General features: G+C 28.0%; 1 protein-coding gene and 1 non-coding gene across 4 annotated transcripts; both read left to right on the forward strand.

Moving 5' to 3' along the window:
• The first annotated feature begins 268 nt into the window (after positions 1–268).
• Positions 269–376, forward strand: LOC148571004 (small nucleolar RNA R71). The gene has a single exon (XR_015908512.1). It is a non-coding gene; the product is annotated as a small nucleolar RNA R71 (small nucleolar RNA).
• Positions 377–16,767: 16,391 nt separating this feature from the next.
• Positions 16,768–19,985, forward strand: LOC107641997 (uncharacterized). Of its 3 annotated transcripts, XR_015907276.1 has the most exons (5): positions 17,131–17,410; positions 18,076–18,148; positions 18,320–18,417; positions 19,190–19,263; positions 19,388–19,527. XR_015907276.1 is itself a non-coding variant. In XM_088508483.1 (4 exons), the coding sequence occupies exons 1-4, from the start codon at positions 17,265–17,267 to the stop codon at positions 19,392–19,394; spliced, it is 324 nt and encodes a 107-aa protein (XP_088364609.1). In that variant the 5' UTR covers positions 16,768–17,264; the 3' UTR covers positions 19,395–19,985. The 3 variants fall into 3 exon arrangements, 2 of the variants coding, with proteins under 2 accessions (XP_088364609.1, XP_088364608.1); XM_088508483.1 differs by lacking the exon at positions 19,190–19,263 and having other exon boundaries at positions 16,768–17,410; positions 19,388–19,985; XM_088508482.1 differs by lacking the exon at positions 19,388–19,527 and having other exon boundaries at positions 19,190–19,317.
• The last annotated feature ends 2,599 nt before the right edge of the window (positions 19,986–22,584 follow it).

Raw genomic sequence — 22,584 nt, forward strand, 5'->3', positions numbered from 1 at the left:
TGACCTGCTGAGTCAATAGTTTGTTCTGAGCCAATATGGCATTCAGAGTGTCAATTTCAAGAACTCCCTTCTTCATAGGCGTCCCATTATTCACAGGATTCCTTTCAGAAGTGTACATGAACTGGTTATTAGCAACCATGTCAATGAGTTCTTGAGCTTCTACAGGCATTTTCTTTAGGTGAATGGATCCACCTGCAGAATGGTCCAGTGACATCTTTGATAACTCAGACAGACCATCATAGAATATATCCAGAATGGTCCATTCTGAAAGCATGTCAGAAGGACACTTTTTGGTCAGTTGCTTGTACCTCTCCCAAGCTTCATAGAGGGATTCTCCTTCTTTCTGTCTGAAGGTTTGAACATCCACTCTAAGCTTACTAAGCTTTTGAGGAGGGAAGAACTTGGCTAAGAAAGCCGTGACCAGCTTATCCCAAGAGTTCAGGCTATCCTTGGGTTGAGAGTCCAACCATATTCTAGCTCTGTCTCTTACAGCAAAAGGGAAAAGCATGAGCCTGTAGACTTCAGGATTTACTCCATTAGTCTTAACAGTATCACATATCTGCAAGAATTCAGTTAAGAACTGAAAAGGATCTTCAGATGGAAGTCCATGAAACTTGCAGTTTTGTTGCATCAGAGAAACTAATGGAGGCTTAAGCTCAAAATTGTTTGCTCCAATGGTAGGGATGGAGATGAAGAGAAGTGTTAGTAAGTAATTAAATAAATAGAAGAAGATGAGAGAGAAGTTTTCGAAAAAAAAATTTTGAAAAAGGGTTGATGATTTTCGAGAATTAAAGAAAAATTAAAATTAAAATTTAAAATTTTAAAACAATTAATTAATTAAAAAGAATTTTTGAAAAAGAGGGAGGTATTTTCGAAAATTAGAGAGGGATAGTTAGTTAAGTAGTTTTGAAAGAGATAAGAAACAAACAAAAAGTTAATTAGTTAGTTGAAACAAATTTTGAAAATCAATTTTTTTTTTTAAAAAATAAGAAGATAAGTAGTTAGAAAAGATATTTGAAAAAGATATGATATGAAAAGGTATGATTAAAAAGATATGATTTTGAAAAAGATAAGATAAAAAGATATTTTTGAAAAGATATGGTTGAAATTAGTTTTGAAAAAGATTTGATTTTTAAAATCACAATTAATGACTTGATTCACAAGAAATCACAAAATATGATTCTAGAACTTAAAGTTTGAATCTTTCTTAACAAGCAAGCCACAAACTTGAAATTTTTGAATCAAAACATTAATTGTTGAGGATATTTTCGAAAATATGATATAAAATTAAGAAAAATATTTTTGAAAAATATTTTTAGAATTTTCAAAAATAAATAAGAAAAATGAAAAAGATATGATTTTTGAAAAAGATTTTGAAAAAGATAAGATTTTAAATTTAAAATTTGACTTGACTCATAAGAAACAACTAAATTTTAAAAAGTTTTGAAAAAGTCAACTCAAATTTTTGAAAATTTATGAGTGAAAAAGGAAAAGATATTTTTTTTATTTTTGAATTTTTTTAATGAAGAAAGAGAAAAACATGAAAAAGACTCAATGCATGAGAATTTTTAGATCAAAACAATGAATGCATGCAAGAACACTATGAATGTCAAGATGAACACCAAGAACACTTTGAAGATCATGATGAACATCAAGAATATATTTTTGAAAAATTTTTGATGTAAAGAAAACATGCAAGACACCAAACTTAGAAATTTTTAATATTTAGACACTGAAAATTCAAGAATGCATATGAAAAACACCATACAACACAAAACAATATAATATGAAGATCAATCAAGAAGGTTTATCAAGAACAACTTGAAGATCATGATGAATGCAATGCATGAATGCAATTTTCGAAAAAAAATGCAAGATGAGTATGCAATTGACACCAAACTTAAAATTTGACACAAGACTCAAACAAACAACATAAAATATTTTTTTGATTTTTATGATTTTATTAATTTTTTGTTTTTTTTTTTTTTTTTGGATTTTTGTATATTTTTTTTGAAAAACATATAGGAAAAAGAAAATAAGAAATTCAAAAATTTTTTAATAAGAATTCCAGGAATCTTTCAATGTTGGCCTAAAGCTCCAATCCAAGGGTTGGGCATGGCTTAATAGCCAGCCAGCTTTAGGATATAAATCAGGCATGCAACAGCTGATATTCCAATTAACTTGCCTCTATGCTGATGGTTGGAAGCCACAGTCCAAAAGAATTGGACTTGGCTTTACAGCCAGCCAGGCTTCAACATGCTTCATGAAACACTAGAATTCATTCTTAAAAATTTAGAATAATTTTCGAAAACAGATGAGGAATTTTTGAAAGATTTTTGAAAAAAAAAATTTTTGAAAATAAAACAAAAGGAAAATTACCTAATCTGAGCAACAAGATGAACCGTCAGTTGTCCAAACTCGAACAATCCCCGGCAACGGCGCCAAAAACTTGGTGCACGAAATTGTGATCCCTGGTAATGGCTCCAAAAACTTGGTGCTCTAATCTTAATTCGTAATTTGTCACAACTTCGATACAACTAACCAGCAAGTGCACTGGGTCTTCCAAGTAATAAAACCTTACGTGAGTAAGGGTCGATCCCACAGAGATTGTCGGCTTGAAGCAAGCTATGGTCACCTTGTAAATCTCAGTCAGGCTGATATTAAATGGTTATGGAGTTTTCGAATAATAATAGTAAATAAACAGAAAATAGAATAGAGATACTTATGTAATTCATTGGTGAGAATTTCAGATAAGCATATAGAGATGCTTTCATCCCTCTGAACCTCTGTTTTCCTGCTGTCTTCATCCAATCAATCCTACTCCTTTCCATGGCAAGCTATATGTTAGGCATCACCATTGTCAATGGCTACATCCTGTCCTCTCAGTGAAAATGGTCCAATGCGCTGTCACTGCAAGGCTAATCATCTGTCGGTTCTCGATCATACTGGAATAGGATCCATTGATCCTTTTGCGTCTGTCACTACGCCCAGCACTCGCGAGTTTGAAGCTCGTCACAGCCATCCCTTCCCAGATCCTACTCGGAATACCATAGACAATGTTTAGACTTTCCAAATCTCAGGAATGACCATCCATGGGTTCTAACTTATACCACGAAGATTCTGATTAAGGAATCCAAGAGATACTCATTCAATCTAAGGTAGAACGGAAGTGGTTGTCAGGCACGTGTTCATAGGGAATGATGATGACTGTCACGATCATCACATTCATGTTGAAGTGCGAATGGATATCTTAGAAGCGGAATAAGTTGAATTGAATAGAAAAACAGTAGTACTTTGCATTAATCTTTGAGGAACAGCAGAGCTCCACACCTTAATCTATGGTGTGTAGAAACTCTACCGTTGAAAATACATAAGTGATGAAGGTTCAGGCATGGCCGAATGGCCAGCCCCCAAACGTGGTCAATATGATCCAAAGTTGAATTAAAAATCATAAGATGTCTAATACAATAGTAAAAAGTCCTATTTATACTATGCTAAAAAAAAAAAAAATAAAAGAAAAAAAAAAAAAAAACTAAAATAAAATAAAAAAAAAATAAAAAAAAAAAAAAAAACAAAAAAAAAAAAAGAAACTCTAAAAAAAAAAAATAAAAAAAAAAAAAACTACTAAAAAAAAAACTAAAAAAAAAACTAAAAAAATAAAAAAAAAAAACAAAAAAAAAAATAAAAACTAAAAAAAAATAAAATAAAAAAAAATAAAAAAAAAAAAATAAAAACTAAAAAAAAAAAAAAAAAAAAAAATAAAAAAAATAAAAACTAAAAAAAATAAAAAAAAATAAAATAAAAAATAAAAACTAAAAAAAAAAAAAAAAAAAAATAATCTAAAAAAAAAAAAATAAAAACAAATAAAAAAAAAAAAAAAAATAACTAAAAAAAATAACTAAAAAACTAAAAAAAAAAAAAAAAAATAAAAAAAAACTAAAATACTAAAAAAAAAACTATATAAATAAAAAAAATATCTAAAAAAAAAATAAAAAATCTAAAAAAAACAAAAAAGAAAAAAAAAATAAAAAAAAACTAAAAAAAAAAAAATAAATAGAAAAAATAAAAAAAAAAAAATAGAAAAAAAAAAAAAAAAAAAAAAAAAAAAAAACTAAAAAAAAAATCTAAAAAAAAAAAAATACTAAAAAAAAGAAAAAAAAATAAAAATAAACTAAAAAAAAAAAAAAAAATAAAAGAAAACTAAAAAAAAAAAAACTAAAACCTAAAAAAAAAAAATAAAAAAAAAAAAACAAAAATAAAAAAACTAAGAAAAAAAAATAAAAAATCTACTAAAAAAAAAAGAAATAATAAAAAAAAAAAATAAAAAAATAATATAAAAAAGAAAAAAACTAATAAAAAAATAAAAAAAAAAAAAAAACAAAAAAACTAAAAATAATCTAAAAAAAATATAAACTAAAAAAAAAAAAAAAAAAAAAATAAAAAAAAAAATAAAAAACTAAAAAAAAATATCTAGAAAAAAATAAAAAAAAACAGAAAAAAAAAAAACTAACTAATAGAAAAAATAACCAAATAAAAAAAAAAAAAAAAACACTACGTTGAAAATACATAAGTGATGAAGGTTCAGGCATGGCCGAATGGCCAGCCCCCAAACGTGGTCAATATGATCCAAAGTTGAATTAAAAATCATAAGATGTCTAATACAATAGTAAAAAGTCCTATTTATACTAAACTAGCTACTAGGGTTTACAGAAGTAAGTAATTGATGCATAAATCTACTTCCGGGGCCCACTTGGTGTGTGCTTGGGCTGAGCTTGAAGTTTACAGGTGCAGAGGCTTCTTTTGGAGTTGAACGCCAAGTTGTAACGTGTTTTTGGCGTTCAACTCTGGTTCGTGACGTGTTTCTGGCGTTTAACTCCAGACTGCAGCATAGAACTGGCGTTCAACGCCCTTTTGCGTCATCTAAACTCGGCCAAAGTATGGACTATTATATATTGCTGGAAAGCCCTAGATGTCTACCTTCCAACGCAATTGAAAGCGCTCCATTTTGAGTTCTGTAGCTCCAGAAAATCCACTTTGGGTGCAGCGAGGTCAGAATCCAACAACATCAGCAGTCCTTCTTCTACCTCTGAATCTGATTTTTGCTCAAGTCCCTCAATTTCAGCCAGAAAATACCTGAAATCACAGAAAAACACACAAACTCATAGTAAAGTCCAGAAATGTGAATTTAACATAAAAACTAATGAAAACATCCCTAAAAGTAACTAGATCCTACTAAAAACATACTAAAAACAATGCCAAAAAGCGTATAAATTATCCGCTCATCATGTATACTGCTATGCTCGGGCCGGTTATCTTCACAAACCGAGTCTTGAGTTTTGATATTCGTATCTTTGGCACTCTCTTGTTTATATATTCGCGTTAGCTTATCCTTTATCTGTTTCGTTACGTTATCGATCGGAGGGTTGCGTTTTTCAATTTAACGATTTTGTTTTACCCCCTTTTTCTTCAAAGGCTCCTAATTATAAATATTTTTCACAATACTATATATACTAAATTTTGTTTTTAGAGGTCGTAATACCTCGCCACCTCTGTTTTATGACTTAAGCATAAGACTCTGTGTGGTAGGATGTTATAGTTGCCGCATTGTTAAATAAATTGTTGTTGCTTAATTGGATACAAATTTTAGGATTGTAGTGTTTTTTGTTTTTTAGATCGATTGGAGAATGGTTTATGGAAGAATTAAACGTGTGCAATTATTTTTATTGTTGCTTGGAGTTGAGGTTTGTAACTATTAATGTTCAATATGGCTAGATTATACCAAAAATTGAGTGTTATTAATTTGTCTTTTTAATTATTATCTATTATTTATTATATGAGTCTGTATTTTGTTAGAGTATTATCATTTTTATGAGTAATTTTTTCTAAAACGTTTGGTATAATAAGTATCACATACACATATAAAAGTATGAATACTAATTGATAAAACATTTATAAACAACCAAATTTATATATATATCAAGCAGTTAACGACAAGCAGTCACTTTTATTAAAGTATAGATCTTAGTTAAAAGTTAAAACACTCCTAGAAATAACTAGATAATAATTATATACATATGTATACATACGACGTCTCAGGCCCTGATTTATTCAAAAAGTCCCTAAATTGGCACTCAAGCTAGTCTAGATTCTATACTCACCTAATCCCTCTAAACTACAAAAACGAGAAAAAGTATGTTCTAGGTCTTTAAAACTCGAGTCAAGTCGAACGTCATCAAAATGCAAAACATCATCTACTACTCCTCTACATGATCATGTGTTGTCATAGGCGTCTCACTGGTACTTCATCAAGTAGTCACATAACAGGAGCCTCGTACAAAAAATTTAGGTTAAAGTTTGTATTCAAACGGGGTGCAAACGTCGGCAGATCTCACAGTATTTACATATAAGTAGAGAACGGAGTTCACCCTAGACTCAAAAGACTACATAGAGCATAATCCTCTTTGCGGAATGATCATCAGCAGATTATAGAAGGGTACTCCTACTTCCATCTGAAAGAAGAAATGAAGGGATACGAACTAAGGAGTTCTTAGTAGAGTCGGGCTAATTAGTTATGTTAATCGCTTCTGTCGTTCTTGTCAGACAGTAATAGATAAATAGAAAAAACAAAAAGCAGAAACACAAATAGAGGAATATAAGAAACAAACACAAACACAGAGATTATAGAATAAGGAATAATGCGCACACAAGGATAATGCATGTTTAACCCTAGTGCAGGTAATGAGCTCATTTCGGTTACATACTCTCTCCCAATGTTACCTAGAGATCTTTGACCAGGTAAGGCTTCCTTGTTGGCAATACCCATCGCAAGAGTCCTTTAACTTGCGGGAAAATCCACAGCAAGAGTTCTTTCACTTACGGGGCAATCCACTGCAAGAGTCTTTTGACTTGCAGGGCAGAATTAGTTAACGTATGTCTGCCCAACACACTCATTTTAAGAGTTCTTTGACTTACAGGAGCACACATACTCACACTGTAAGAATCCTTTGACTTACAAGAGCACATGCACACACACTCACTATAAGAGTCCTTTGACTTATAGGAGCATATGCTAGTTATATGTGTTCTTGATACCTCTGTAAGAGTCTTCTGATTTACAAAATAACATTATAGCTAAATATCTCAGGAAAGCGTTCTCAGTAGTCTTACCACAATCTATTTGACTGCCTTCTTGCAGCAGATAATCAACATCTTAATCTCATTATTTAGTAGTTACCTCTTTACTTCTCTACTTCGTCATTCTTTCTTTCTTTATCTCTTTGACTTTTACTTTGCAAATTGTTTCAGTTTTGGTATAAATAATCAACCTGTTCTAAGTATAGATTCAATAAGTCTATGTTGAATTAGTTTAACTTTTCATATTTTACTAACCCTAAACGCAATGTTGAGTACTAACTATGTTGCCTCTAGTTGGCTTCCCTAATCGACATTTATCTTTACTTTTAAAGTTTTACTTTCTTTTTCTTCGGTTTTTATCTTTTCTTCAACATTTTATCTTTTTTTTTTATTTTCTCCTCACTAACATGTTCTTATCACTCCCTAAGTATTTTATGAAAATAATTATGGAATTCTGAGTTTAAAGTTGTTTTTCTAAAACTTTTAGAAAAATTTGTCTTTTTGTTATTATTTTATTATTTTTAATAAAATAATATTACTAATAAAATATTAATATTTAATATTTTATTATTAAATATTTTTAATATTATTTTAATCTAAATTTTCGAAAATTATGTTTTGACCCCAAAAAATTTATAAAAATTATATTTTAACATCTTTAATTTTTTACATTTATAATTTAATCTCCTAAATTTTTAGTATTTATATTTTTCTCCCTCAAAACATAATTATATATTTGCACTTTGATCCCAAAATGGATCAAAGAGCTGTTCATGAATGTTCTTGACAATATTCAAAGTGTTCTTCGTAAATTCTTCAAATTCTTTCTTCAATTCAGACCCGTTTTTCAATATTTTCGATAACCGAATTTTTTTTGAAATTCAAATTAAAATTGCAGCCACTAAAGCCCCATGATTTTCACTTGATTTTAACACTAATTCATCTCCAATTTAAGGGTTAGGGTTCGGTTTTCTGGCTGCACCCAAGAACAACATTCATAGCTTGAATATCATCAAATTTCATCAAATTTTCACTAAAATTTCACCAAGAATCACTCATAGAAACAATTAATTTCAAACATAACCAAACCATACACAACTCAAAAACAAGCAATCAAGATTAATTTTACCAAAATCTACCTTAGTTTGCTGCTCCAAAAATCGGCTGCACTTCCAAGTGTTCCTAGCTCACTTTTCCTCCTAAATCGAAGCAAAGTGGGAGGGAAAGCAGCCATCTCACCTAAATTTGAATCTTGAAAAGTGACATAGATCTAAAGAGGAAGAAGAGAAGAACACTCTAATCGGTTTAAAACTTTAATTTGAGTTTTAGTTTGGAAAAAATCAAGTTTTGAAGATCAAAGTATCATGAAAGTTTTTCTCTATTCTCTCTTGTCATTTTCGGCCATTAAGAAGAAAATGAGTAGCTGTGGAGTGACTTGAAGGAGGGGAAGAAACGTGCTTGATGATGATTGGTTGGTTAAGGAAGTTAGTGAAAAATATCTCAAGATTATAATTACTAAAACTAGATGTATTAGAACACAACTAACAACACATCTAGAAATTAATATTCGAGCTATTAGTATAGATGACACTAGTAACATGATAAGTACAAGAATAGAAGATATATGATATGGCATTAGCGTTGCTAAAATCATCAGAGAGTGTCAGTACTAACTTGTATTAGTAGACTATGAGTCCGGTTAAACTTATCTCCTATTTTTAACTAAAGCAGATAAAATAATATTATAATATTACTCAAGCAGCTCTAATATTAATATAATAATAAATATTATTATATTATTATTTTTCTTCTCTCGCGAATCGAGTTTAGCTCAACAAACTGAGAGTAATTATGGAAACCAGAATCTAGAATTTCTAACTGACGCGGCTCAAAAATTAGATTCTTCATGATTGTGTCGTCGAGCTTAACTCAATAGAGATGCTTACTTAGTGATGACATAATGATGATGTATATTGACGTACTTGATGATGTAGTAGAGATGCTTGGAGGTGCTTCTTTTACTAAATTTTTAAAAAATTCTGTTTCGCTAAAAACTAGCTCGTTACAAGGTTGATTTTTTATAACTATATTTATTTTTTTAGGTTTTGTACTTTATATTAAACTTAATTTCTTTAGGATAAATTTGTGAGATGGTAGTGTGGGAAGGATATCTCCTTCTCAACTTTTTGTTTATTGAAAATTGCACAATAACAAAGGGTACAAAATAAAACAATTCGGATTATATTTTTGATTGAAGGATTTTTAAAATTATTTACTTTATAAATAACTAGCAGCTCAACACGTTTAGCCGCTTTTTTATTGTTTTTAAAAAAATTAATATTATTTTTTGTTAATATATTATTTATTTTTTAAATTTATTAGATAAATATTTTTTATTATTTTAATATTAACATGATCTTATTTATATCATATTTTGTTAAAATTAAAACTACTATAAAAAATTTTAAAATGTTAAATTATAAAAACACATAATAAAGAGGTATATATATATATATTTCAAAAAATAATGATAATAATATTATCCTAATTCAAAAATATTATATATAAACCAAAATATATATTAGTTATTTACAAAAGATAATCATTACTTAAATGTCATAGATATTTATATTTGTCTTCAAGGACGGACCCGAGTGGTGTATTAGGGGGCATTTGCCCCCACTCTTTTTTTTTTAAATATATACATATATAATATGTCTCCATTTTAAATTTTAAATGACCCCATTATAAATAAAGTTATCCTAATTATTTAAAGTCTCAAATTCACTTTATCTTTCTATCATTTTGACTATTAGTTAACCTAATCAAATTTAGTCTTCTCTCATTCTCAAATCTCAGTCATCATCACTTCTTTATTCTCTTAAATCCTCTTCTTAGTTTCAACTTTCTTTTTCTATTCCTTTTCTAGTGGTTATTTTTTCTTCATCAAAGATAAATTTTAAATTCTCTATTTTTTAAATATAACTCTTTATGACTCTATATATTTTTCAATTTCATTATTTTTTTTTTTGATATTTTTAATTACAAATTATAATTCAAGCAATTATAATTAGGTATTAATTTAATTTTTTATTCTCTTTATAAATTTATATATTTTATTTTATTCTCAATTTAGTGATCCTTATTATTTATTTATTTATCTTTCGTTCTATTTTGTTATATGTAATTATGTTGTATATAAATTTCTAAAGTCAATTGATCAATTTACTAATTTAGAATATATATTTTTTATTTATAGAAATAATAATAAAAAATATTTTAAAAATATCTTTCGTTGTATTTTATTATATGTAATTTTTAATTTTTTTATTTGAATAATTAATGTGCACTTTTATTTTTTTGAATTTAGATTAATATATCTTTTGATAGTAATGTATATTATTTTTGCCCTCCAAACATAAATTTTCTGGGTCCGTCACTGTTTGTCTTCATATTTTTTAAGTGGTAGACCAAAATATAGATTTGAATCTAAAGAGGTCTTCATTTTTCTATAAATAATGAAAAACAGAAGAAATGAGAATGCTTATTTTTTTTTATTTTTAAATATCAAACTATAAGAATAATTAATAAACAAAATAGGAGAATATAAAAATTGTGTACCTGAAAAATTTTTTTGTAATTCACCATAGATATCCTTATTATTAACTTTTTTAGTCTTGAAAAACTGTCAGATTTATTTACTATAAAAATAATTATATAAACGCTTCAAGATTATTCAATTAAATCGATTCCTTAATATAGTAGGAACAAATTCAATTAATTATAGATTTGATAAAATGACTTAAAAATTAAAAAATTATTTAAAAATAAATATAGAAATTTTATAAGTTATTTAACTTTTAAGGCGTTCAAAAATTATAAAATTATAAAATTAAATAAGATATTAAAAAATTTATTATGTTGTTATTATTTGTAATAAAATCAAGATAAATTATTAATGTATACTTTTATTATATTTTCTTATTGTATCACACACTATTATTTTCTCTTATTATTATTTTTTATGGCACACTATTATTGCCTTGTTCTTCTTTCATTTTCTTCCTCTCCTTGCACCTTCTCTTCACCCAATCGTAATTAATTATCACTAAGTACTATTATTGCAACTTTCAATCTTGTCTATCACTTTAATCTATAATCATTTATTGTGTTAACTTTTATGAGTCGTTGAAGTGTTGTTAAAAGAATTGGTTTTTGTGTCTTTTGAATATCTAAATGTATAAAAATAGTAGTTTTTTCTTGATGTACGTTTTAAGTTGTCTTATTATTCTATTAAAAAAAGTACAACATAAAGCATTCAAAATTTTTGCTTAAATTATCAAAATTTGATGTCAGTAATCCTTAAAAATAATAACAAAATATATTATTTTAACTAATATAATAAAAAAAAGTACATTATTGTAAGTTTTTAACTAATAGTTATAAAGTTAAGTTGTAATTTAATATAGGCCCTTAGAATAAAAGATTGTCATTGCTTCTTACATTTGACTACTATTATATAAGTTATACGTTTATTTTATTGTGTAAATTAATTAAACTATATTTTATTATTTTATTTTGTATGTTTTGAAATAATGCGATCCTACTATAAGGATGATATTAATTTTCATAATCTAATATGAACCTTCTTACTATTTTGTTTGTCACTCAAATACTGTCTATAAAAAATAGTTAGTTAAAGTGAAACACGGTATAAAGAGAGTAAAAAAAAATTTTGAATTTAGAGTTCTAATATGTTTCTTAATCATCACGTGATATAACTCATTTTTAATAGGTTAAAAAACTCTCTCAACTTTTTCTAAAATAAATTTTTTAAACTATCTAATACATAAAATGTCACACCTTTACATTTATCTTAAAAAGTTAAAAGTTAAAAATAAATGATATTAGTATTTTTTAACAAAATTAAAATAAAAAGATAAAAAGCTACTGAAAAGGATAATATTAAGTTTGAGTTGTGCTATGTGTTCACCAAAATTAGCCACCAGTATAAAATACATGCTAAAAAATAAATACCATTGAAAATAAATTAAACTACACATGTATTTATACACAAATACATTGAGTGCTGATTTTAGTGTACAAATAGCATTTTTGATTAAATTTTATGTTCTTTTGTACCAGAATATTACAATTTATTATATTATTATATTATCTTTGTACTACAGAACAAAAAGTAAAATTTTATATCTTTTTGTTGTTACTTATTTTATTTTATTTTTATTACAGTTTATTATATTATTATATTATTTTTGTACTATATAACAAAAAGTAGAATTCTATATCTTCTTGTTGTTACTTATTTTACTTTATTTTGGCTATCTAAATTAGTCCGTATAATATATTGAAGGTTGAAACTGTTAAAAAAATATAACAAAAAATTTAGATGTTTACTTAAAAAAGCTAATTAATAGATGTTATTATCCTACCACATCTTTAATGTTATATGTCAATCTAATCTTCAATACAAAAATAATATTAACCAACATAGAACTGATTAAAAATTCAAAAATAATTAACAAAATATCCATGAGAGTTTTTTCACTTTATTATTGATAGGTACAGATTTTTTTGCATCTAAAATGCCAATCAAATAATCAAAATTATATGTCAAACAAATAATATTAAATTAATTAATTTTTTTGCAATATAAATTATTTATTTTAATTTAATTATAAACAAATTTGCATGTACTTAAATATCAGAACCCTACATCGTTAACAGTTTAGGAAATAAACATATCAATATTTTAACAAATTATTGGTAGTTGCAATTTTTTTTTATCTTTTTTATGTCAATCAAATAAGAATTTAATTTTGATGTTCTACTAGTGTAAAATAGTTTTACACGTGCATCTAATTAAGCAACGTCATCAAAATTAAACTGATCAAATAATCCAGGATATATGCCAAACAAATAACATTGTGGAATACAAAATTACTAAATTTTTTGTTGTATAATTTATTTAATTTAATTTAAAAAATAAATATTTATGTACTCAAATTTTAATTACAATACTTTACATAATCAATAATTTAGAAAATTAAAAAAATGATATCATTAAATACAAAGCAGTTTAAAAAAATGAGATTTAACTAAGGTAAATATTGATGTACACAAATTTAAAAAAAAATATATTCTACATAATCAATAATTTAAAAAATAATTTTATCTTGTACAAAACTATTTAAAAAATAAAAATGCGTTAACAAAATAATTTATGAGAGTTCTTCAATTCATTATTGATAGGTACAAATATGTCAAAAAGAATTAAAAAACAAATATCAGATAAAAAAATAATTTTTTTTAAATTAAATTGATGAGAGAACACTTTGTATGTGAAAGATAAATTAAAAATATATAAGAATGAATACAATTTGGTAAGTAAACTGAAGAGAAAGGAAAATGAAGGTGAAAGTTATGCGTGAAATTAATAACCGCAGTAAAACACTATGAAATTTACAATTGTAGTGAATGGAGGCGAGGAAAAGTACACCTAAAAGTGGGAAGAGAAGCACTAAAATTTGAATAATGAGATAAAAATAATATATCCAAAACAAAACGATAAAATCCATAAAAAATTATTTATCACCGCTAATTATTTTTTTTCTCTTTTTATACACCGCGTTGAAAATTAACATTTGGGATAGTCATTATCTAGTTCAGAAAATCACAAAAACTCATCTAAATAATTGTTACATACAGAGAAGCACATTCAGAATTAGAAAGAGAAGTAAAAAAATTAAAAACAGATAAAATTAATTAAAAGAATAAATTATTGAAATAAAGAATGGAAGAAGAGGTTACTGTTCCTACAACTATTAGTGAAATACACAAAGAAAATGAGATAGAAGAACATATGTTGTTTTTTATTTAAAATAACTAACATATGTACGGGAGAATCTCTATCATTAAGGATAATATTGGAAAGTAAATTTGGATACGAAAATTCCGTATTGGCATTATATATTGTTATAGATATATTGTTATAGATAAGAATATTATTTGGTGGAAATCTCTGATTTAAAGGAAAATCTTATAAAAAAAATTTTGAATTTGTTTAAAGATATGAATCCAATAACTTCTAAATTGTTGTTAAAATTATTTAGTTTGAGAAAAATCAGAATATTGTTTAGTGAAGACTTTAATTTAAGAAAAAATTTTATTGAAATTTCATAAATTTTCATAAAAATATGAACTAAAATATGTCTAGCTTATTGAAATTGATTGGTTTAGAAAAAATGAGAATATTATTTAGTGGATGTCTCTAATTTAAAAAAAATTACCGAATTTTTGTAAAAAAAATTCTTATTTCAGTTAGGTATGTATGACAGAAAGAGGTAGTGTGTATTTGGATTAAAGTTTGTAAACGGTAGTTTATATTAAATTGATTTTATAAACTTAATTTTGATAAAAGTGAGTTGGTGTTGACATGATTTATATTTAGTAATTTTATATCAAAGTGAATTATAATAAAATAAATATTGTTTGAATTACATTATTCGAAATTACGTTTAAATAAAAATTACTAAAACAGACATAAATTTATGTCACTTAAAATCATATTATTTTAACATTATTTAAGTATAATTATTTAAAAAAGAACTTAAATTTATGAGTTAAAATTTATTATTCTTTTGGTCATAATTTTTTAGTATTCTTTGTTTAGTACTTTTTTGTTTTCAATTAAATTTTTTTAATTAGAATCAATAATTTATATTATAAAAAAATAATAATAATAAATAAAATATATACTAATTTAAGAATATATAGTAAAAATTATATAAAGTCAAAAAAAATAATAAAGTTTTATAAAAAAAATATATCAATAAAAATGATTAAAAAATTTATATAAACAATAAATACTAAAAATTTTATTAAAAATATAATAATATATATAAATGAACATAAAAAAACTCTAAACAAAAATGTCCATACTATAAACAAGAAAATAAATAAAAATTTGATAAAAAATTAAAACTTAACAAAGAATACAAACAATGATATTAAAAAATAATTTGTTTTTAAAGTATAGCCATAAAAAAATTTAAGAATTCTCATGATTATTCCTAGTATCTCTCGTTACGAATAAGATCAAATGACAAAATTGATAGAAAAAAATAAAATTTTTTAATTAATTGTTTAATCTAACAATTGAATGCAAAAGCTATCATTTGTTCCTTTTGGTGAACGGGAGTTAAAATCCAAAATCATTTTTGTATTTAGAAAAAAAAGATTTATCAAACAAAAAAATTCTAGTTCCTTCTAGTGAACACGAGTTAAAATCTAAAATCATATTTGTATTTAGAGAAAAAAAATTTATCAAACAAAAAAATTCTAGCTTCAAGAAGATTGAATGTATTTATTGTGTTTCTAACCCTAAACCAAACACAGCCTAAAGCTATGCCTTCAAAAGCACATCAAAACTATAACATTAACTAACTAAAATTTGAACCAAGCCATGTCTAAAACTAATTTTGCCTTTAGCTCTAGCAAACCTCATCCAAAACTACATGTTCTTAGCTAAAACTCAATCCAAAATCATAATACTCAAACATAAATTTGTTCTTAAGGCTCTAGTTTGCAACTTTTTCAGTTAGTGAATCTGTAGCTTCAATAATTATGTCAATAATTTTCTGCTTCTCCAAAAGAAGCGAATAATCAAAAGCAACATAAGAAAAATATAATTATTCACTACAACAAATATGGCCTTTAACAACGCCAAATTTTGCAACGCTTTAAAACCGTTCTCTTAGATAGGTTTAGACAACAATTTTTAAAGTGTTACTGTTGAATTCATCAATTTACAGCAACAAATTAAAACCGTTCTCTTTGACTATTTTAAAGAACGGTTTTATAACCGTTACCATGATTTGCATTTAAGCAACGGTTTTTTATTGTTGTTTAAAGAATTATACAAAAGAAACGTATTAAAACCGTTGGCGAAATGCTACACTTTAAAACCGTTCTATTAGATGGTCTTAAACAACAGTTTTTACAGTGTTGCTGTTGAAGTTCATTTTTTCATTACGCTATAGTAACAAAATAAAACCGTTCTCTTTGACTATTTTAAAGAACGGTTTTACAACCATTACAACAATTGTTTATAAAACAACTATTTTTTAATATTATTTAAATAATTATACAAATTAAACAATACCAATAAAAATAATTTCAGATAATCATATAAATATAAACTATTTTTTCTATAAATACTAAATTTATAAAATACTCAAAAACTATTGTTATAAATAAATAATAAATATTATTTTAAAAAGAATAAAATTAAAATAAATTTATAATAAATATTATATATTATTATTATTATTATAAATATATAAAAAATATTATATTTTAAAAACATAAAGTTAAAATAAATTTATAATAAATATTATATATTTTTATAATAAATATATAACAAATATTAATATAAAAAAATAAAATTAAAATAATTTTAGAATAAATATTATATATCCATTAAATAAATATTTTACTTTATAATTTTATTAAAATCTTCATATTATCTTTAATTTTTTTTTTTTCTTAACCCTGATTCTAGAACCTAATTTCCAAATTAACCATACATAAACTTGAAGAAAAGAAAAGAAACAAGAGAAAAGGGAGCTCGAAGGGGGGAAACCAGAAGGGCGAAGAAACAGAGAAGAAGAGAGGGAAGAGATGGAAGGGACGGCGCCAGCAAGGGTTCCACCGTCGTCGCCGTCGCCGTAGAGTGGAGAGAGAGAGAGAGAGAGAGAGAGTCTGACGTGAGGGAGAAGAGAACGCGAGAACTAGGGAAGGAGGGAGGCTCTATTCCGCGCCGCCATGCCTTCACGCCGCCGAAGGAGGTCACGTCACCGTCAGATCTGAAGCCGAGGAGCCGAACGCCGTCGAAGCCGCACCGTCGCGTCACCGTGGCTGTGCCTCCGTCGAACCCGTCACACCGCCGCTGCCGTGATGTCATTGCTGTCGCGACGGAGAAGAGATGCGTGAGGAAGGAAGCTCGTAGGGGAGAAAAAAGATGCCGCCTGTGCTGCCAGCTCCGACGCGTCTGATCTCCACTGTCGCCGTCGAAGGTCTGTCGCCGAGGACGTGGAAAGGAGCCGCCGTTCATGCTTCTCGCCACCAAAAGAGGAGCTGCTGCCGCCGTCGATTGTCACTGGAGAACACACCGTACCGCCGTGCCTCTGGTTGCCGGAATCACGGACCGGAGAGAAGGGGGCTGCCTCTCCTGTTGCTGCTGCCTCGTTCTTTTATTGTAAGCCATCTCTGTTTTGAATTCCATTGAATTCATTTCTGTTTTTGATTCCATTGAGTTTGAATTCTCCATTTTGCTGCAACCATGGTCACTGTTGTTGGAGTTTAATTGATTTGGTTTCTGTTTTGATTTGAATTTTGATTTGGTATAATGCTGCCTGTTTTGGTCACTGCTTCTCTGAGTTTAAATGATGGGTTCTCTCAGTGATAATATTCTAGGTGATTGAGTGATGCAACTTTTATGTAAATTAAGATTTATGACACTCCCTGTAAACATAGAGATGGATTATCACACTTCACTACCCTAAAGATACTGTAAACATGGAGATGGATTATAACTGGTGACTATTTCCTTATGAGGAGTAGCATTTTAGAGTTATGCATGAGTTATAGAGTTCATGAGTACATGCAATCCATCTTTTTGATTTTGTAGCACTATGCTTTTGCTATATTTCAATGTCAGACTTAATTTGATACCCTGAATAAGCTGCTCTTACATTGTATTTTTATTGTTGCTATTTACTGTGCATTATTTCTACTATTATTTTTGCTTTGTATATGACTAATATATTACCTGTTTTCACATTAAGATTGGTGTATTAGTACTTCTATTGATTAGGCACATCTTATTAAAAGATGGGAATCTTTTTCTGCTTTTTGCAATAGGTGTGGAACATGGAAAGGAGATAAACTCTGCAGTAGTTGCAGACAAGTGCGGTACTGCTCTGAGAAACACCAGGTAGCCGAATTGTTTAGATGTTTTATTTAGTCTTCTTTCCACAAATTTTATCCTAATAGTTATCTTTTGTTTTCCTCATCCCCTCTCTCTATTAGTAAACATTATTAGCATTAGGCTTAGTATTATATTTAATTTGCTAACTTTTTTGTTCACTGGAAAATCATTATGAAGGTGAGGGAGAACTTAGTATTATATTTAATTCTGCTTCACTGCTTCTACCTCGCTGCTTCTGCTTCACTGCCTTGGCTGATTGTGGGTTGTCATCTGTGGTAAGTGGTCTTTTTCTGATTTTCTTTTGTTTAGTTAGGGCGTGTTTGGCTGTTGGCCATTTTTGTTGGAGTTAAGAAGAAGAAAGGAAAGCGGTGTGTGAGTTTCTACTTTTGTGTTTGTTTCAGTCCTTTGAATAGTGATTAGAGTTTGGATTATGAGATGAGACGTGATTAACTGATTATGGTGTTGCGATTAGGGAGCGGAATAAAGTATGGGAATGTGGGATTTGCTAATCTTTTGCTGTTGCTTTTGTTCACTAAATTACTATTTGGAAATGCTGTTGCTTTTGTTCACTAAATTATTATTTGGGGGCGGCAGGCGGGGGTTGAAAAAGAGTGTTTGGTGAGCATGATGATGAAAATGGTTGTATGTGAGGACATGGCTTTTTGTTATTTTCATTAATAAGCACGATTAATTTACTTGAATTGATTAATTTGAGCTAGGCTTTCAAAACCGTTGTCTATGCCAGTAACTTTGGCAACGGTTTTTTTGTTACCGTTGCCTTAGGTAAAAAACCGTTGCCTTTGATCATTGACAACGGCCGCATATACCACAGGTCAAAAACCGTTGCCAAAGCGTTGCTTAAAGTTTTAGGAACGGTTTTTCAATCTACGGCAACGGTTTTTGACCGTTGTGAAAACCCTTATTTGTTGTATAATATTATTTTTGTGTTGATGTTTATTTGACCATTCTTTAATACCTACTACATGTTCCTTGTAATTATACTTATCTCTAGTTTAAATGCAAAGACTAAGATTGCAAGAAATGCAGGTCTTCGTAGATATGATAAGGCAAGCATTCAAAAATAAACTAATTCTTGCTGTAAAAGGCTTCTTGGATCGGATGTAAATTGATTTTCTAATCACTCAGCATTTTATTTGTTTATTTTTTGGGTATTTTTCAACAGCGCGTTATTATCCAACTATCCTTCTTATAGTAAAGCATGAAAATTGTGTTTTTTCTATATAGGAATTGAGCCTCCTAAAGAACCTGGAGGCGATATGAATTTTTCTCCAAAAGAAAGGATGTAGCAAGTCAATGCTTGATTGCACTCTGGCTAAAATGTCACAGAATATGACATCGCCTACTTCTGTATTTGGGTCTTCATCAATAGTTGTAACACTTTATCACATAAAACTTTACACTTAAGTCGTAAAACCGAGGTGGTGTAGTATTACGATCTCTAAAATAAAATATATATACGTATAATAGTCGAAAGAAGATAGTATAATAAGAGCCTTGAAGAATAGGTAAGTTAAAATCGTAAAATTAAAAGCGCAACACTCAAGATTAAAGATTACTTGCGTACGAAAAAAGCTAGAATTCATAAACATATATAAATAGAAAGTAAGAATAGAGGGCCAAGAGTACAAAAATAACAAGTTTCTAACCCAACCTGCGAAACTAAGGTTGGCCGGAAAATATTTACATATATATATATATATATAACCCACAATCCCAAAATACATACATGAAGTTGTAGTTCTCCATATACCTCTAAGAGGTACAAAAGTAAAACAAGTATACACATGAGGAGACTCTATACATATATAACAAAAGATCAAAAGTAAAGTCCCAAAATATCCACTTCGCTGCAGAATTTCAGACGCCTAGTGATGTGCCTCTTGACCTGCATCTGAAAAACAACAATATTGTATAGGATGAGAACCGGGAGTTCTCAATATTGTAAAGGTGTCAAGTACATAAGATATAAGGTCTTGGGAATGCTAAAGGCAATTCTAGAACTCCGACATTCACATTATAAAACTTAAAAAACTAAATTAGAAACCATAAGGTAAGGTGGTTTTTTATTCACATTATAAAACTTAAAAAACTAAATTAGAAACCATAAGGTAAGGTGGTTTTTTAAGGATTCCTAACTTAACCAAGTCTTAAGCCTAATTAAATTCCTAACTTTTTTGCCTTTCTTCCGTTCCTTTAACTCCGATGACTTTACATAGACAAACAAACAGGCAATGGCAAACACAGGAAGAATACAAGTAATACAAATAGCAAGTATAACAATTTGCATGTTAAAATCACTTAGGCAATCCCAATTAATGTACAAGCAAGCAATTCAAACAATATGTATTGATGTATGCCTGTCTTATAGCTGTTGATATCAACTGTCGGTTACATAGCCAACCCGACATGTCCTAGTAGCTAACCGTGAACAGTCCCTCTGTACGTGCATCCCCAAACTCAAAAATAAACTATGGGACGGAATCCAAGCTGACATGAAGGAGATAACACTTCAAGCTCAACAATGTCCATGGGAAAAATCCCAAGCTGACATGGGGGAAACAACACCCCAAATTCAAAAATTAACCATGGGAAGACTCCCAAGCTGACATGGGGGAGACAACACTCCAAACTCAATAATATTTATATATGCATGCCCATGGGAGAACACAGGGAGTTAAAGTGCCCGGTCACATCTTACGTACAGGGGGTCAACAAATGTCTTAATAATAATCAATTATATCTCATAAATATCATTTTCATTCTCAACAATAATTCATAGCTCATCTCATTATTTTCAATTAATTAACATCATCAATTATCTCATACATCATTCTCAATATGACATTACTCCCTTAATTGCCTCATATACCACTTTCATCATCTTTGTCAAATCAAGTACCATCATCTCCAACCACATACTACCTTTTAAAAATCTTTCTTCATCTCTAAGTTACCACCATTTCCTAACTTCGTCCTATTACTAGGCTTACTAACAAGATCTAGGGTCAAAGGAACGAAAACAGAGGTTTAGATGTTTGAAATTAAGCTTTAAAACCCAAAACTCATGTTTGCTGAAACAAGGGTCATGCGTACGCGTGGGAGTGCAGTTTAGCCCATCTCGCGTACGCATAGCCTTGTCCGCGTACGCATGTACGCTGGACAGAAACGACCCTTCGCGAATGAGGGGTATTCGTACGCATACACTGCAGTTTGATCAGAAATGGCTAAGTCTGCATAATTTCAGTTTTACATATCGAACTTCCGACGCACATAACTTTCTCGTTTCAAAACATTTTTCATCCGTTTTTCGAACGGAGTAAACTTCACAGACCCAGTTTTCATATGAAATAAGTTTGAAATAATTTGGGAATCCGGAAGCTGAGTTATGATTCGCCGAAGTTTGGCCAAAATTTAGTCTTACATAAAAATCCTCAGACCTTTGTTTTCATCAAAAATCAAACTCAATCAACATTTTATGCTTACAAACCACCCACCAACACACCATATCACATCCACACAGCCTCCACATCATACCATAATCAACCATACCTCAATTTTACATAATTCTCATACATGGACTTCACAATTTTACTAACAAATCATCAACAATCCATCATCTATTCATATTCATCATTATCAACATATCAAGCATCATTAATCCATCATTTATCACTCTACTCTCATCATGAACAATAATCATCAACAAATACTCAATCCATATCAACAATCATCATCAAAGGTATTAGAAAATTATCATACTCATGCATTCACACCTATTCTATAGTCATATAACCTAAATTTTCACAAGATATTATATATTAAGTACGAGAAACCTAAACCATATCTTGACCGATTTCCTCGTATAACCCAAGGTAACACAATTAGACAAAGTATGAGAAAATTATGCCATTTGAACTATAACTCAATAGCTAATTCTAACTCTAATTTGAACTAAGAAAATATCATCAATGAATAAAAAAAATTATATTATAATAAAGAATACAAGAATAGTATGGGTAATATGTAAATAATTAGTTCGTGTCCAATAATATATTAATATTAGATAACCAATCATTTTCAGTTAAATTTTTAAAATTATTTTAAATTTTAAATTTTAAATCATAAATTTTTAACTATAAATTCTAAATAAAAAATATAGAGAATTAAATTTTAGTTAGTTAATATTAACTAATTTTAAAATTTAAATTTATAATTTAATATTTATAATTAAAAATTTACAATTTAAAATTTAAAATTTAAAATAAATAAAATAATTTTAAAAATATTAATTAAAAAATTAATTACCAAAAATTTTTCGTCCTAAATTATAAACTCACCAACTAAAATTTGGTCGGTAAGTAAAAGTTAGTTACTAACTTACTATGTAAGTAAGGTTAACATTAGTCTAGAAAGTTCTTTCA

Source organism: Arachis ipaensis, chromosome B3, assembly GCF_059453495.1.
Source record: "Arachis ipaensis isolate K30076 ecotype BB chromosome B3, ASM5945349v1, whole genome shotgun sequence".
NCBI classification, from domain to species: domain Eukaryota; kingdom Viridiplantae; phylum Streptophyta; class Magnoliopsida; order Fabales; family Fabaceae; genus Arachis; species Arachis ipaensis.

Excerpts from the sequence above, each read along its gene's own strand:
- LOC107641997 (XM_088508482.1), top strand. The coding sequence starts at position 17,265 with ATGCTTCTCGCCACCAAAAGAGGAGCTGCTGCCGCCGTCGATTGTCAC. Across the intron at positions 17,411-18,075 it reads TGCTGCCTCGTTCTTTTATT|GTGTGGAACATGGAAAGGAG; the intron begins GTAAGCCATCTC and ends TTTTTGCAATAG. Across the intron at positions 18,149-18,319 it reads ACTGCTCTGAGAAACACCAG|GTGAGGGAGAACTTAGTATT; the intron begins GTAGCCGAATTG and ends ATCATTATGAAG.